This window comes from Bubalus kerabau, chromosome 4, assembly GCF_029407905.1.
Source record: "Bubalus kerabau isolate K-KA32 ecotype Philippines breed swamp buffalo chromosome 4, PCC_UOA_SB_1v2, whole genome shotgun sequence".
Lineage (NCBI taxonomy): Eukaryota > Metazoa > Chordata > Mammalia > Artiodactyla > Bovidae > Bubalus > Bubalus kerabau.
In genome coordinates this window covers 8,852,151-8,869,351 of record NC_073627.1, presented here as the reverse complement: position 1 = coordinate 8,869,351, position 17,201 = coordinate 8,852,151, and the positions used below count along the sequence as shown (strand labels likewise).

The window sequence follows — 17,201 nt, the reverse complement described above, 5'->3', positions numbered from 1 at the left end:
AGAGGAGAGGGTCACTATGACCAAGCCAGGACCTGTTCCTCCTCCTCCCCACCCCGACCGGATCCGACCTATCAGCCCCCCTTGTCAGAACACCCGACCCCGCCGCATGGCCATGGGGCTGGTCCCCTGAACCACAGCACAGCCAAGGGCCCCCCCACCCCTCTGCCCAAGGAGCACGCTCTCTGCACCAAGGCAAATAAAGGCACCGCAAACCAAGGAAGTTAGAAAAGTCTCTTTTAAGTTTTAAATTAAAATTTCACCCTGGTGAGATGATTTGATTTGGGCACTCCATCCAAAGGCAAGCCCTCTGCTCTGCTGCCTGTGGCCGGGCACACAGTGGGAGAGGCTAGGCGGCCCTCGGGTTGGGGGCCGGCTCACAAGTCCTACACGAGCCCTGCACAGCTAGCCGCTGAGGCGACGCAGGCCAGAGCGCCGCTGACCGGGGGTGGGCAGCGGCCCCCACACCTTCAGCCACCCAGCCCTGCCAGGAGTGCCTCCCACAGCTGTCACGGGGGGTGGGAAGGCCGTGGTCCTTCGCCCGATTCCAGGTGTGACCTTTGAAAGGAGGCGGTGAGCAGGCACCACGTGACTGCAGAATCACACCAACCGGCTCCCAAGCACCTGCCCTGGGACTGGGGCTAGAGGAAGGGGTGCTGGCCTACTGGGTGGCTTCTCTGGCCTTTCCCCACTGACCCAACACCCCGTCGGCTAGCCCCGTTCTCACATACATTAGTTATTTTTATATATTCATATATATATTATAGTTATATATTAAAAAGAGGGGGAAAAAAAAAAAAACTTGCCTGAAGAGAAACTCCTGAAGGATCCAAGTGGCTCAGGAAGTTTACTGTCCCCCCACCCACAAAAATTCTCTTATATAAAATCTTCCAGTGCGATCTTCAGGAAACCCCCGCGCGCCCAGCTTCCCCCCCCCCGCCCCTGGACCGCCCCCCAGCTCCAGCCCAGCACCCGGCGGCATCCAGTCTCATCTCTGGCCGTCCATCGCCGCCATGGCTTTCTGCTGCGTGCTCCCCTGCTGTGCTCCGGGGGGCCACGTGGGCTGTGGGTGATGGAGGTGGTGGAAGCTGTGGGCCGTGGGGGAGGAGGGCGGGATCCAGGCGGCCTGGTGGCTGGGCGGGGACGAGGCCCAGAAGGGGCTGAAGTTTGCAGGGGGTGAGCAGGCCACGGCGGTCATGGGGCTGTTGCTGCTCTGCAGGCCCTCGGAGGCTCGAAGCTTTGAGAACATGGCCAGCGCGTCAGGGAAGTTGGGCGGTGTGGCAGGTGTATTGCTGGGGGTACACATCTGCTGGGAGAGAACACAGGGGTCTCGAGGGCTGCCCACGTGGGCCCTCCTCCCAGATCCCCAAGCCACAATCCGAGGTCCTACAGAGCCTGCCTTCCCGTGGGGCTCACCCAGGCCTGACCCTCTTTTATTTCCCATTGTTCAGTCCAAAAGAGGTTTCAACAGCACAAAAGCACCCCTTGCACGGAGCCACTAAAAACCAAAAACATGGGGATGGATTCCTACAATTTTTGTCAAAACCAAAGTGTTTCTTTTTTGAAAAAATATTTGTTTGGCTGTGCTGGGTCTTAGTTGCAAGCAGGTGGGATCTAGTTCCCTGACCAGGGATTGAACCTAAGCCCCCTGCATTGGGAACACAGAGTCTTAACTACTGGACCACCAGAGAAGTCCCCAGAGTGTTTCTTGATGCTTGGGAATGACGTCCCAAGTGTCAGGAGCAAATGGTTAATTCCAGCCAGGAGCTAGGGTATCAGATTAAAGCTGAGACAAGGGAGGAAGCCCAGGGCACCACTGCTTAGTGCTTCAGCCTGGGTGAAAACCCAGCTGGCTCCTCAATAACCTGCCCTCAGATGTCCCGGGGTGGCCAGTCAAGGGAAGACAGCCAGATCCGGGGTCTCCCTCCAAGGCCAGCCCAGGGGGAGCTGTGCCTGCCCGGCGCCAGTGCTGGTTGGCGGGCGTCAGGGCCTCTGCCTCGTCACCTCACTTCTCACGGGGGTGCCAGGTCTTTCTGATTATTCTCTCTGTGTTAGAGATGAGGAAACTGAGCCCCAGAGCTCAAATCAGTTGACCAAAAACACAGCACAGCAGGGACCTCCCTGGTGGCCCAGTGGTTAAGAATCCGCCTTCCAATACGGGGGATGCAGGTTCAATCCCTAGTCAGGGAACTAAGATTACACAAGCCACGGGGCAACTAAACCCGCCTGCCTCAACTAAGACCCGATGCAGCCAAATACTTAAAGCACACCACCGCAGGGCGCAAGCCGAGCAGCTGGAACCTGGGGGACTCCCAGGTCTGCAGGCCCAAGCTCTTAACCTCCACCCAGCCCCTGCTCATCTGCAATTAGTCAATCTAGTGTAACTTCATGCCCAGGCTCCCCGAGGACAAAAACCAGGGATGTTGGTTTCCAGTGTCCCCAGCGACTCGCTGCCAGTGTCTGGGGGAGTCCACTCAGCCCCTCTCAGCCCTCTTCCCGGGGGTAGCTGCAAACATGCCAACCTCTGCTGTCTTCTGCCACAACCCTGAGCAGGGACTCCAGCCAGGAAGGGCAGGGGCCAGGCTGGTGTGCAGTAACTGGCAGCCTCTCTGCAAACACCAGGGACGGCAGACCCCCCCCCCCCCCCACGCTGGCCCCTGCCATGTGGGGAGCACAGAGGTGCCATCCAGGAGCACTTCGCGGGGGCCCAGGGAGGAGGCAGCAGAGAACACGACCTGCACAGAGCCTGTTGTGACCCCCACGGCCGCTTCTCCCTTTCCCAGGAAGCCATGGGAGCCCTTCTTTGAATTTCTCCTAATTTTAGCAACACCGGCCCCTCCCCCAGGCACAGGGCTCAGGGAGCAAGATTTGAGGACTCTTCACCTTGCAGTCGGAGCTTACACAGCTCAGCAGTTAAAAACTCCAGCCCCCAAATGGGGACAGGCCCACGGCGGTGGGGGGGAGGGCAACCCTCTCTGATTAACTGGGCTGACCCCACCCCCCCAACCATCAGCAGCTGGGGCTCCAACCCGTGTCCTCTCCGGGGAGGCCACAGGACCCAAGGCAGCAGGCCTGGCCCCACCCAGACCACTTCCCTCCTCCCTTCACTATTCCCCCACCACCACCCCCCTTCCAGGGCTGACTTCTCGGCAGCAGGAAACAATGAATGGGGGGTGGGGGCAGGAGCCGATTGCGTCACAACATCGTGACCGACTTCCCCAGTTCACCAGCCAGCGATCTGGAGCAGGCCTGTGCCCGCCTGCCTGTGTGAGCTCAAGCAACTTCCTTAACCTCTCTGGAGCTTCTCTCTGCTTCTATAAAACCAGGGGTTTGGACCAAGTCCTGTGAAAGTCCAGCTCTGCTTCTAACAGCTACGGAGAGCGCGTCCCAGTTCTCAAGCACACCCAGCATCCACTGCCCCCTCTGAACGGCCCACTGTTTCCTGGCCAGTGTTTTTCTCTTCTTCCTGGTCCTTCCAAATCTAACCCGGGAGCCCATCCCCCTCTTATCTGGGAAGATGCCTCCAACTGTTGATGTCCAGTAATCTACGGGACAGCTATTTATCAGTTACTCATGGCCTGGGGCACTTCTGGTATTTTTATGTAACATTTTCCTTTGATTTATTATCTCTTAAAAAAATGACCAGCTCCAAGAGGGCAGGGATGGTGTTCGCTCAGGTTCTGGTTAGGTACTCAATACATGCTACACTCATGGGAGACAACAATCATACCCTCTGTTACAGAACTGGCAACAGCCCTCGAGGGAAGCTTCAAAAGGATCACAAACCCTGCGGGAAAGAGCCACAGAACCTGCAAGGATCACCAGTCCCGGCTCTCGCAGGCGAGCCTCTCTGCTGAAGGCAGCACAGAGCCGCTGAGCCGGAAGCCTGGGCCTTTTGAAATGACCAGTTGATGGAACAAACCTCAAGGGCCCCTTTGAGAGGACACGGAGCCAGGACATTCCCAGGCTCACGCGGCAGCCTCCCCTCAGTCAGGTGGGGGTGGAGGCCCCCCGGAGATGAACCCCTCTTGTTTTACCAAGAGCCTGGCCTCAACTGCCACAGTCCTGCGGCCGGGATAATCCTCATCATACTCCAATGCTGTTTTGTTTTTTGATTTATACACAACGGGCCATTCCAAGAGAAAAGCTGGTTAAAGGGGTCAAAACAGAACCCCCACCACCGCTTGTCCTTTGTAACTAGATGAATACATGGCATCAAGAACAAGACACAGCAGAGGAACCCACGGCAGCTTCTCCAGGCAAAGTGGCCACTCTGAGAAGGGAGCTGTGGGCAAGGACACTGAGCGTGAGAAATGGCAAAAAATACACTTCAGAAGCCGCAACAGATCTGGAGTGTGTTTTACGATCCCTGTCGGGGGGCCCTCCTCCCCCAGCAGGGCACACTGGTGACTAGAGGGGGAAGAGGAGGCATTCAAACCTCTAAAGGGAAGGGATGTCCTGAGCCCAGTGGAGAGCAGAATGCCTTATGGCCAGCAGGGCAAAGGCCCAGGCCTGGCGCCAGCTTGGAAAAGAGAAGAAAGCAAATTCAGGCCTGAACCACTTCTGTTTCCTGTGCTTTGTATGTCTTCACCTACAGAGATTAAACGCATTCTTGGCTTATTTAGTCAAAAACCTGTAAGTCTTCCAGGCGGCTCGGGGTTAGGTCTTTTCCCACGAACAGGAAAGAGTGGACATAACTACCTAGGAAGAGCCCAGCTCCCAGGCCGGAGTGGATTTGTCCCTTTCCTATTACCCGTAGAGCTGGGCTGTTTGGAAGCGGTAGTGGGGCTGGGCGGGGGTTTGCTGCCACTCAACAGCAAGAAGTGGCGCTGCATAAACAGACACCCCCGGGTCCCAGTCCCCTGGGGGTGGGGGGGCGGCCTTCGCTCCCGCTCTCCGTTTCCCCCTCCCCCTCCCCCGATATCCAGTTATCCTGAGCCCCCTCCCCACACCTGCCTCCTGGCTACTCCAGCCACCCTCCTGGCCCCTGGCCTAGGAAGATCGACGGGGCACAAGGCCTCAGGTCGAGCCATAGTGGCCCCGGAGGCCTGACCGCAAAGTTGGGCGAGCCGGCCGGCCCCGGGAGCCGCTCTTTCCTGGAAGACATTTTGGCTCTTTGTTTACAACGCGGCGCGGCGCTCCCCGGCAACATGGCTGTCACTGCCGGCGCCTGACAGCGGCCCCCGGCCCGCGCGCCCGGCCGCCCCGGTGCGCTGCGCCCCCAGCCGCCCCGGGTGCGCCGCAACCGCGGCGAGACCGGCCCTCCCGCCCGTCGTGCCCGGCCACACTTACCATCTGGTGGTGGTGATGGCCGTTGGGAATGTTGGTTTCTTGGAAAAACGTGCTCAGGGCGGTCTGCGGACAAACACAGCGGCAGGGTGGCGGTTAACGGGGGTCGAAGGTAGGAAGCCCACGGGCCCCACCGACCCCACCGGCCGGGACCCTCCGCGGTGTCCGTGGCGCTGCGCTCCCGGCCTCCGGGTCCGACCCTTCAGCCGGCAGGCACGCGTCGCTCGGAGGGGGCGTCCCCCAGACCCCGCAAGGGTGCCAGGCGGCAGGGCCCCGCGCCGCACGCGGGCGCCGATCGCCGTACCGGGCGATATACATAGAGCTTCCCTGCCCCCTCTCCCTCCGCGGCGCGCGGCCGGTCGCCCCGGCATGCACCCCGACCCCAGGGCCGGCGGCCAGCGAGCGGGACCGCCCGGGAGCGCTGGCTCTCGGCCCGCACGCACCTCAAACTGCCAGTGGGCCGCCTGCAGCAGCTGCTTCGCCTGGTCGGCCGCGCAGCCCGCGGCCAGCACGAACTGGTTGATCATGACCTGGTGCCGCAGCTCATCCATGTTCACCGACATGGCTCCGGCCGGCGCGCACTCCCGGGCTCGGCGGCCGCGGGAGGCCGGCTGCCCTCCGCTCGAGCTCGCCGCCGCCACCCGCGGCCTCCGGACCCTCGGCCGCCGCGCCGCCCGCCTGGCGAGTGTTGTTGTCCGACTCGCGCTGCCGGCCGACACCACAAACAACAGCGCGGGGCGGGGCCGCGTGTCCCAACGTTCGGGGGCCGAGAGCCGCCGCCGCTGATTGGCCCGCTCCGCTCGGCCGGGGCCCGGTTCCCGTGCGGACGTTCGATTCGAATCCTGCGGCCTGCGGGCCCGCACTGTTTCTCTTTTTGCCTGGCCGCGCCCATTGGCGGACGTCGGCGCCGTGGGGCTCCCGGGCATTGGCCAGACGCTGTGTTTTGGCTCGTTTGGGCTCCTGATTGGCCCTGACCCGGCGTTTGGGGCGGAGCCGCGCCATCTGATTGGTCTCCCGTGAGTCTGTTTGAACTCAACTTGAAAACCTTGAGTGCCAGCTGATTGGCTGAGGCGCCTCTATTTGCTGTTGTAGTCTTGGGGGGTGGTGCGGCCAAGTTCATTCATTACTTCATTGAAACTGAACATGCTCAGCTGGAAAAGCAAGACAGAGTGGCTTTGACTCACTTCCTCTGAAAGATGTGGTCATCTCGAGAAACACAGTGATCAAAATAGGAAACAGAGTCTTTGAAGCTGCTCAACTCAAAATTATTTATTTTTTTTAAACTTTCAAGCCGCTTTACTTTTTTTTTTTTTTGGCTTTTTATTGAAGTGTAATGTAATCTCTTCATGCCTCCTTCCAGTCCAACCCACCCCAAAAGCCCAACAGCCTTTCCCTACGTTTTTAGGCCAAAAACTTGGCTTTCTGAAGATGTAAACTAATGTTAATGTACATTAAATATAATCGAAAGGAGAAAATGAGACTTTCTCAGACACCAATATTGAAAACTAAAAAAAAAAAAAAAAATGTTTTTCCATAAATTGATTGACCTAACTGAAACTTTGTTTCTATACAGGTACTGGCTCTCAACTCTAGACATTTAAAAACAAAGTTTATTTATATACACTGAGCTTCCATCTTCTGAATTAGATTTAACCTTCAAGTTTTGTGCTTGGGAATTGTCAGGATGGGAAAAGAACTAGGAGTTTAAGCAGACTGAAGACAGGCCAGAGAATTTAGAAAGGTAAATAAACATTGCTAGGAATTCACTGTGAGAATTTCTGTTTCTGAAAAACTTTGTAAGTTCTGGATCTAAAATACCAATCAAAGAGAACATTATAATTAATTATGAGTCTTCAGAACAGGAGGCTAAAAGAAAGGAAGCCATGATTCTATTTTGACTTTGCCTGAAGTGGATTTAACTCTCCATCTAAGAAAACCTAACCATATTAAAAAAAAAAAAAAAAAAAGAATATAAATAAGGAAAAAGTTACACCCAATGTTTATGTACTGAAGAAAACCAGCTTCAGGCACTAAAATGAGTTTGTCCCATTTAGTTAGTCCCTTTGTTTGTTTATTTTGAAGGAGCAGGAGTCAGCTTTTTGCCTGCCCAGACCCATTTCTGTTGCCGTAATTGTACTTCGCTCCCTCCAAGTTTGCATGGGCTGAGACCTGGAGTATGGCTGAAGAGTCAAGTACAGCTTGCAGCCCTTCCCTTCCAGTAATTGCAAGGTGAAAACAAAAGTGAGCAGCCCGCAGCTGCCGTTTGCCAGGGAGCCTGGGCCACAAGCAGCCTCAGAACAAGGAAGTACTGTCACGGTATGGCTCCAGTTCTCACAAGTACAGACAGGTGTCCAGCATGCCAGGGCCATGAGTAGTAGGGTCGAACTGGGCAGAGGCATTGCAGGCTGCAGGAACCCTTATATCTGTTTGTTTGTTTTGACTACGCCTTGCAGCATGTGGGACCTTAGTACCCCAACCAGGGATCAAACCTGTGCCCCTTGCAGTGGAAATGCAGAGTCTTAACCACTGGACCACCAGGGAAATTCCAGGAGCCCTTTTGTTTTGTTCTGTTTAGTACCTAAGTTGTGTCTGACTCTTTGTGACCCCATGGACTGTAGCCCTCTAGGTTCTTCTGTCCATGGGATTTTCCAGGCTAGAATACTGGAGTGGGTTGCCATTTCCAGGAAGACAAAGGTCCTGAAAACACCAAAATTGCCAAAGCTATTTTTTCTTGGGTATCAATGGGGTCTGTTCTGAAGCTTTCTTTAATGTTTACCATTTGCAGGGCACAGCTGTAGACGCCCAGCAGAGGCATGGAAGACCAGGCCCCCGAGCCGTTCTGGTTATCTGCTGTGGACATAAAGTCAACTTGGGCAGAGAAAGCAACAGAATTCTGCCTCTGATTTGTAGCTGTGAGTAGTGGAAATGCTTAATCAATACTTTGGCTTCTGAGAATCTATTTGGCAATGAATAGGAGTAGGGCTTCCCCTTCTCAGGCTGGGAAACAGGAGTGCCCCCCTCCTGGGAGCACAGGAAAATGAATGAGGTCATGTTTGTAGAGGGCTTTGAGCTGTTGGGATGAAAGCAGCTCCCCAAGTGCAAGGTGTTATTAACCGAAGGTATTATTATTTTCATCTGAGAGGACAGTGTGCAGCAGGCAAAACAGAGCAATAAAAACATGCCCATTAATAACGAATAAAGCACAGTAGTAGTCTCGGAAGGAACAAAATCCTTGTTACATCAATGGTCTAGGCTACAGAAAGAGCCATGATACAACAACTAGGAGAAACAGTCTTAGCTAGTATTTCCTCGGGGGCGGGGGAGGTGGGACGGGGGTCCAGATAACAAGGATGTTGGGAATGCAAGTCACTGAGTTGGTGGAGAGACAGGCAACAATAAATCGCTGGATCGTCACAAACAGTTGCAATTAACCAAGCATTTCTGGTGAGCCAGGCATCTCTTGAAGAGTTTATTGTTGTTTAGTCGCTCAGTGGTGTGCGACTCTTTGTGACCCAGTGGACTAGCCCACCGTATTCCTCGATCCATGGGATTTCCCAGGCAAGAATAGTGGAGTGAGTTGCCATTTCCTTTTCCAGGAGATCTTCCTGACCCAGGGATCAAACCCAAGTCTCCAGCATTGGCAGGCAGATTCTTTACCGCTGAGCCACCAAGGAAGTCTTTCAAAGAGTTTACTGTCTGTTAACTCATTTCAATCCATGACAATCCAGAATTCCATTTCACAAGCGAAGCAATTAAGGCACAGAGGAGGGGAGGAGCTTACCTAAGGTCACAGTAGTAAACGCTGGAGTGAAGCATCGGCCGGTGTAGTTCCAGAACGTTGTGGTTAACCATTACACCACACTACCTTCCTTAATCCTATAGTGTCACCTCAGTGGGGCTCACAAAGAGCCATCAAGGGCACTGGGACTTGCACAGGGGTTGCTTGGAAAGAAATGAGCCGCAGATGAGGAAAAGGAGGCATCTGCTCTCTTGGGCAATCATGGGGGCGGGGTGGAGAACTGACATTCCCAGGCCATCTCTGATGTACATTCCATTCCTATTTCTTTCTTCTTCCTCTCTGCTTCTTATTCTCTGACCCAAACAGATCCAACAAAACTGAGAGAAGGACTTCCTTGGTGGTCCAGTGGTTAAAACTCTACACTTCCAATGCAGTGGGGCGCGGGTTTGACCTTTGGTCAGAGAACTGAGATCCCACATGCTGTGTAGAACAGCCAAAAAATTAAAAAACAAAACAACAACCGAGAGGGGGAACTTGAGGATTCTTGGTATGTAAGACCCACCATATGCAGTCTCCTTGCTGAAATTTTGTACCCCCTGAACATCTTCTATAGTTTGAAACTTCCAATAGGCGAGGCTCAGACAGGGTGAGGAACTTATTCAAAGTCACTGCTTGATTTATGGGAGCACTAGGATTAGATCTTTCCTTCTTTCCTTCCTTCCCTCCCTCCTCAAATTCCTATTTCTTGTTTCCCTACTGTTGCTTCAAGATACCGAGACAATAGGACAGGGTGGCTGGGAGAAGCAGAAAGATGTTGAGAGGAAAGAATCATGGGAGAGGATGCAGTGTCAGGGAAGGGGTCGAATGCAGACAAAGTTCGAGGGGCAGCTGGGTTAGGCTGGAGGTTAGGCCTGCCTCTCCTTTTATGGACTTCTAAAGCAATTGCCAACTCTTGCTTGTTTGGCACAACCTATTTTTTTTTAACTTTTTTTTCTGTTGCGGTGGGTCTCAGTTGCAGTGCTCAGGCTTCTCTCTAGCTGCAGCCTGTGGGCTCTAGAGCACTCAGCAGTTGCGACACAGGGGCTCAGTAGCCCTGTGGCATGTGGGGTCTTATTTCTCTGACCAGGGATTGAACCTGAGTCCCCTGCATTGCAAGGCTATTTTTACTATATGATGGTTAAGGTAAACTTGGCCACTTGTTTTTCTAGTCTTTTTCCTTAAAGAAAGGGCTTCCGTAATGGCTCAGATGGCAAAGAATCTGTCTACAATGCAGGAGACCCAGGTTTGATCCCTGGGTCGGGAAGATCTCCTGGAGAAGGAAATGGCAACCCACTCCAGTATTCTTGCCTGGAGAATTCCATGGACAGAGGAGTCCATGGAGTCGCAAAGAGTTGGGCACAACTGAGCAACTAACTTTGCTTAATGGAGATAGGGGCTTGGTGCATAACACCTCTAGTCCAGGCAAATCCCAGTCCTCCTCTGTGATCATTGAGATTCATGTCTGTCGAGAATGTTCCCTGAACCCAGCTCTGTGCTATTCTTTATTTGGATTACCTTTTTTAATACAACAACCCAGTGAGGTGAGGCCTGTGCTTATCTCCAATTAACAAAGAAGAAAAGCAGGGTCAGAGAGGTAATAAGTGGCCAAGTCACCAGTTAGCTCAGGGTGCAGTTGAGGTCTGAACCCAGGTCCACGTGTTTGCTCCCAGAGCTTATGCTCTTCAATATCACAGGCTCCTTTCTAGCTCTGTCCACCCGCTGGAATCCACCTTCATTGATACAAAAACTGGTCTGTATTGTTGGAAGTAGTGGGAAGGTCAAAACCAGACCTCAGGGATGAGTTCATACTGGTTTATACCAGATTACATTTTCACTAGATGTCACATGTCCACAAGGGACAGAGTTCATACCACTCCCAGCAGAGTTAGTGGCATTTCCCAAAAGCAGAACTGGTGGCCTGTACTCTGAGTCCTGTACCTGCCAGCCCTGTGATAAGCTGGCCCCGCCTCCCGTTGCCAGGTGTGTCTTATGGTAGGTAGGTCTCTGGCAACCCTTTCGAAGGGACAACATCAGAGGGGGCCCTTGGCCAGAGGGCAGGAGACAGCCTTCTTAGGAAGGTCTTCCTTCTCTGGGGTCCTCAACTGTCCTCTTGGATTCAGGCACCAGCCTCTTTCAATGGGACAGAAATTGATGAGCCTGGCACTGGGCCTTTCTAGCCCCACCCATGCTTCTAAAACACAGGAGGAGGCCGGTTGTTATGACCGCCACTGACTTTAAGGTTTGAGACAGGCTTCCAACCTGGCACACCTTTTTTTTTTTTTGAGAACTATATCCTGCATTAGGTTTGTGTGTAACCTATACACAGTTTGAAGCATAATGAACAATCACCCACACACCCAGCACAGAACTCAAGACTACTACCTCTGAAAGCCATGCCTCTCCTCAAATGCATATTCCTTTCCTCCCCAGACACATAATCCTCAAACTTGCATTAAGCATTCCCTTGTTTGGTTATTTTTTGTCATTTAATCTTATGTGTATGTATTTCCAGACAAAGGTGATTATGAGTCTAAGAGATTGATTCCAGGGCACAAATGACTCACCTTTGCCCGGGCCCAGTCCCTCTCTCCCCTAACTCTGTTGGGTGAGCCCAACGGAGCCCCCAAGCAATACGAATCCCTGGCTCTTTTTCGTGACCTCAGACAGAGACACTGATCCAAACTAGCAATCATAGGAGATAGTCCAATAAAGTTCCTTGGAGGAGGGAAATCTAAGTTGGGAAGGATTTGGGTAGATAGAAAGGAGAAAGAAGAGAATTTTGGTTTTGTGGGTTTTTGGCTGTGCTTGGTCTATGTTGCTGTGCGAGGGCTTTCTCTAGTTGTGGTGAATAGGGGGGCTACTCTGTAGTTGCAGGGCTCTAGGCGTGAGGGTTTCAGTAGTTGCAGCCCACAGGCCCAGTTGCCCCTTGGCATATGAAATCTTTCCAGACCAGGGATCGAACCCCATGTCCCCCACACCAGCAGTGGATTCTTAACCACTGGACCACCAGGGAAGTCCAGAAAGGGACTTGAAGAGTTACCTTGAAAGCAAGTTCATAGCAAGACCCATTGGAGCTTCTGTTGGGAAGCTCCAGCTTCTGTTGGGAAGTGGAGGGGGGAATGTTAAGCTTGGAAAGGCAAGGGTTGGAGTGGATCTGTGCTGGGCAGCGGGGGAGAAGGGGGCTAAAGTATCACTTCCTTTATCCATGAAAAATGGTACATCCTTCTTCAAGTTGCTGCCAAGACTCTTCAAATTAGGTTAAGCTAAGCTATGCTGGGGTAACTACAATCCTTACTTGTCACCCATGCAAAGTTTGCTGTGGTTCGGTGACTTTCAAGAAAAACTGACCTCTGGGCAATGATATAACGATCCAGCCTATGGGAGCCTCCACTGCCTTGTAAACTACAGCCCTCAGGCTGCCTCCTGTTTTTGTAAATAAAGTTTTATTGGAACACAGCTACGCTTATTTGCTTATGATTCATCTATGAGTACTTTTGAACTATAGTGGTTGCCGAATGAACAACAAAGCCTACAACGTTTCCTGTCTGACCCTGTGCACCAGCCAGAACTTGGCAATGAGGGGTTGGAAGGTTGAGCACTGGCAATTAAGCACTTTAGTGCAGAAGTAGTACACCTCTGCTCATGGTTCATTGTCCGGAAAAATCACATGGCTACACCTAACTTCCAGGGAGTGGCCAAGTCGATCCACCACACACCCAGAAGTAGAGAAGGAGGGACTGGTGAACATCAACAGTGTCTAAACAACCTCTCTGAGGCCCTTCCACAGGTACCAGGCTGTCAGGCAGTGAGGATGGGCTTATTTTCCCTTGCTTATCTGTAAATCCCAGAGTCATAGAGGGAATATAAATGGACCAGGGCTCAGCAAAATGGAGAGAAATATTGGAGAGGTCTGGAGTTTACAATGAGATGCTACTTGAGGTTGCAGAAATTTTCAGAAACACAGGAAGCCAGGGTATGTTGAGGAAGGAGAAAAAAAAGGGAAAGCAAGTCCTGGAGGGGAAGTGTTTGTTTAAAGTCAAGTCCTTGGTTGGTTTTGTTTTGTTTTTTGTTTTTTTCTCAAGTTTTGTGGTAACAGGTACCTTCCTCCTTTGGGAATACAGGGCACCTTGGAGCAGATGATGGACTTTTGCTATTTCCTGACCCCAAGAGCTCACGCCACATAGATCATTCTCTGGACCAAGCAGGGTGCTGTTAATAAACACAGGGCAGCTTTCCACATAAAGAGGAAGGAAGTTTCTACTGAGAATGAGAACTCTGGGTTGTACACAACAACTGGGAAACTACCAGAACGCGCCTTTGTCACCAGCAATACCCATGTCCATCAAGCCTTGAGAGCAGCCAGAGGAAATCCTATGACCTGTCCTTGGGGAGCTGCCAGACCAGAGCCGTGCTACTGACCAGGCTGTGCACAGAGCCCAGTCATCAAACAGGATTGTGCAAGGATTTCTGTCCAGACCTGAAGGCTCTTAAAGAGCACAGGCGTCACCAAAGTGTCTATAGGAGAGAAGTTTAAGGCCAAGAAAGACCTAGGAGGGGTATCAAAGGGCTTGTTGAAAATGGTCCTAATTCAGATAAGGAGAAGAGGTAGAAGGAAGTGGGATGAGGAAGGTAGGTTAAACTTACAGGGACTTCCCTGGTGGTCCAGTGGCTAAGACTCCATGCTCCCAATGCAGGGGGCACCGGTTCAGTCCCTGGTCAGGAAACTAGATCCGACATGCTGTGACTAAAGATCCTACGTGCCACAATTATGACCTGGCACAGCCAAATCAATAAATAAATATTAAAAAAAAAAAACATGGAGAGGCAAAGTGAAGGTGAGGTGGAGAGCCATCCCCATGTGTTGCCCTTTTCACTGGTGGCCCTACAGAAAGAACTACTCTGCTAGCTGGGTGACCAGCAGGCCTGGCCAAGGGACAGGTTTTCCTCATGGAAGCTGGTAGGACTGGTAATCTGTGGGTAAGACCTGGGGCTTTAGGCTCAGGTGAACCTCAGGCAGGTTCCTGCTCCCTCACTTGGTTGAGTGAGTTTCAGGTTCTTCATCTGGGAAATGGGAACAATAACCATACTTATCGCTTCAGGGTTGTTTTGAAGATTAAATGAGATAACGCATTCAAAACTGCTTGGATGGCGTCATTGTTCAAAATCGATTATTCTTTGTAAGTATTTAGCAAGTCATTTATTGAATGACTCACATACAGGAAACAGGCTTCCCAAGTGGCTCAGTAGTATAGAATCTGCCTGCCAATGCAGGAGAAGCAAGAGATTCAGATTCAATCCTTGAGTCTGGAAGATACCTTTGAGTAGGAATTGGCAACTCACTCCAGTATTCTTGCCTAGAAAATTCCATGGATAGAGGAGCCTGGCGGGCTACAGTCCATGGGGTCGCAGAGTCAGACACGACTGAGCAGGAACACACATGTGGGAAACAGTGCGCCCAGTCCTTCTGAGGGATTCAAAGAAATCTAAGACTGGGGGTGTGCTGGCAAACTGGCTCTGGGGTGTGGGGCAAGCCCTGGTTTGCAGCTTTTGGTGGTTTCTGTGGTTTAAATAGTTCCATCACGACCAATTTCAAGCTACTGGCAGTTTAGCAATTGGCTGGCAAAATTCCAAATAATCCGCTCTAGAGAGCAGGCCCCCAACCCAATGGGCTTTCTCTGTAGTTAGCAGATGACACACCAGTGAAAAATTAACAGTAGTGGCTGACAGATACACAGCCCAGTCCATAGATGGCCGATCTAGAGGGCCTTTGAGGGCCCTGTTTTCAGGGTACAAGCAGGGATTTCTGAGATGCAGAGGGAGAAAAGGGCTCAGGGATAAAATATCCATCTTGTGTAAGGTAATAGGGAGCCACTGGAGGTACATGGGCAAGAGTATATGATGATGATGGCTGCATATCAGTCAAGTTAAGCTGGGAGTGCTTTTTAGAATGGATGAGAAGAGAGAGGATTGAGAGGCAGGAAAACCAGAGGGGAAGCTAATGAAATCGCTAGATCTCTTTTCATACACAGATTGCATCTTGGACTAGGAAAGGTAACAGTACACAACGAAGCAATATAACAAACATACACTTCGTGGAACATAATAGCAATCTGAGGCTTCCAGCAGTTTACCCTGAGAACCACGGTGGTGAGTAGCATCTCTGTTTATTACTCTGTCAGGCTGAACACACAATCTTTGAAGAACCCCTGATGAAGATAGTAGGTGTCACTTAAATGAATAAGCAATTAGCTCAGGAGTAAATGTGTCTTGTAAATGGAGTCAGGCTTCCCAGGTGGCTCGGTGGTAAAGAAGCCACCTGCCAGTGAAGGAGATGTGGGTTCAATCCGAAGTTGAGAAGATCCCCTGGAGAAGGAAATGGCAACCCACTCCAGTATTCTTACCTGGGAAACTCCATGGACAGAGAAGCCTGGTGAGCTACAATTCAGGGCGCTGCAAAGAGTCAGACATGACTGAGCACACACACACACACACACACACACACAAAGTCATGGAACTGGTCGGTGATCAAACTTTAGCGAAGAGCTGACTCACTGGAAAAGACCCTGATGCTGGGAAAGATTGAGGGCAAAAGGAGAAGGGGGCGAAGAGGATGAGATGGTTGGATGGTATCACCGATTCAATGGACACGAGTTTGAGCAAACTCCAGGAGACAGTGAAGAACAGGGAAGCCTGGTGTGCTGCAGTTCATGGGGTCGCAAGGAGTCAGACGTGACTTAGCACCTGAACAACAGCAACAGACTTTAGCAGGGAAGCGCCCTGAATGTGTATGTGACACTTTTAACTATTTGCTTAGAATCTGATCTAGCCCTCGGGGTGATCCTCAACCCTCTTTTCTCATCTGCCCTTTGGTTTCCATGCCTGGGAGGAGATAAATGACCCATCTGACCTCAGCTCCAGTTTCAGGGGGATAGAGGGAGGGTGTAGGAAGACTACTGCTCCCTGCTTGAGCTCGAGCTCAGTACTGGGTAATTTCCGTGGGAGGGTGGTGTATGGTGTGTTGGGCCTGGCATCCCAACAGGTGAACATGTATTCACGCTGATTTGTCCTCTTCTCCTGGCACTAGAAGTCAACCTACCCTGTAAATAAAGACACCAAACCAGCAATTCGGGTTTCCCACAGCGAGGCCCGGAGCACGGAGCCTGGGATCCCTGAGTTCTGAGCCAGGCAGCCACTGGCCTGAGCTTGGGCAAGTCCCTTGCCTTCCCCAGGCTAGAGCTACATCCGACCTGTCAGGTGAGGGGCCCTGGATTACATATCCTTCCAGCTTCTTTTAGACCTGATGTTCCAGCCAGCACTCGGTGTTGTCAAGAAACCCCGGGAGAAGGAAGAGAATTTGTTCTCAGCTTCTTCCTTTGATTTTCTAAGTAACCGCAGTTGAGCATAGAGGTGTGGAGGCTGTCGGCTCTGCCTCTTCCACATTCTGGTTTCTCTGGCTAGCAGGTGACAGATGCTGGGCTTTTTGCCTGCCTGGAGTGTTTCCCCCGGAGTAGGCAGAGCGGGCAGCGGATCCAAAGTGGGCTGAAACGTTAGTGGCACCTCCTTTAGCACAGATTTCATCACGTAGCACGTGCAGCCCCAGATGGGGCTGAACTCAAAACCAAAAGAAGGACAGGGAAGTGAAGGCAGAAGTGAATGTACGGAAACGAGCTTAAGGGCTCTAGTGTTTGACAGAAACAATCTGGGACTAAACTAAAGCAAAATAGAAGGAACTCTCCTGATTTCTTTAAATGAGTGCTTAAATGGGATTAATGTCCCAGGTCTCTCCTTTCTCCGGAGGCCTGGGGAAGCAGGGCTGGAGGCAGGGTGAGGTGCCTTGTGGGACACTGAGTGCCAACTTCAAGGTCACACCCCAGGCACCTCACTCTCCCCACCCAAGCCACACTGGGCAAGTGTAAACATTGTCTTTCATTTCAATCTTAACTTGAAAAATAGATTAAGAAGCTACAAACCCAACTGGAGTCTAAACAGTTGCCCTTTGTTAGAGGCACGCAGCTGAGCAGGAAATTAACAATGAGGAATTCACACTTGGCAAGACGCAAAAATATGAAAGGCCGATGGCTGATTTCCTAGTGGGTAAGGTTATTTTCCTCAACAGAGAGCTTTCGGTTGTCGGAGG

At 51.9% G+C, this 17,201-nt stretch overlaps 1 protein-coding gene across 2 annotated transcripts; it reads right to left on the bottom strand.

The window, feature by feature from the left end:
* Window positions 1-220: 220 nt before the first annotated feature.
* Window positions 221-6,128, bottom strand: UBALD2 (UBA like domain containing 2). 2 transcript variants are annotated; one of them, XM_055575191.1, is made up of 3 exons: window positions 5,730-6,128; window positions 5,290-5,352; window positions 221-1,306 (listed from the first exon to the last, which is right to left on the bottom strand). In XM_055575191.1, the coding sequence occupies exons 1-3, from the start codon at window positions 5,847-5,849 to the stop codon at window positions 986-988; spliced, it is 504 nt and encodes a 167-aa protein (XP_055431166.1). In that variant the 5' UTR covers window positions 5,850-6,128; the 3' UTR covers window positions 221-985. The 2 variants fall into 2 exon arrangements, with proteins under 2 accessions (XP_055431166.1, XP_055431167.1); XM_055575192.1 differs by having other exon boundaries at window positions 221-1,303; window positions 5,730-6,124.
* Window positions 6,129-17,201: the final 11,073 nt, after the last annotated feature.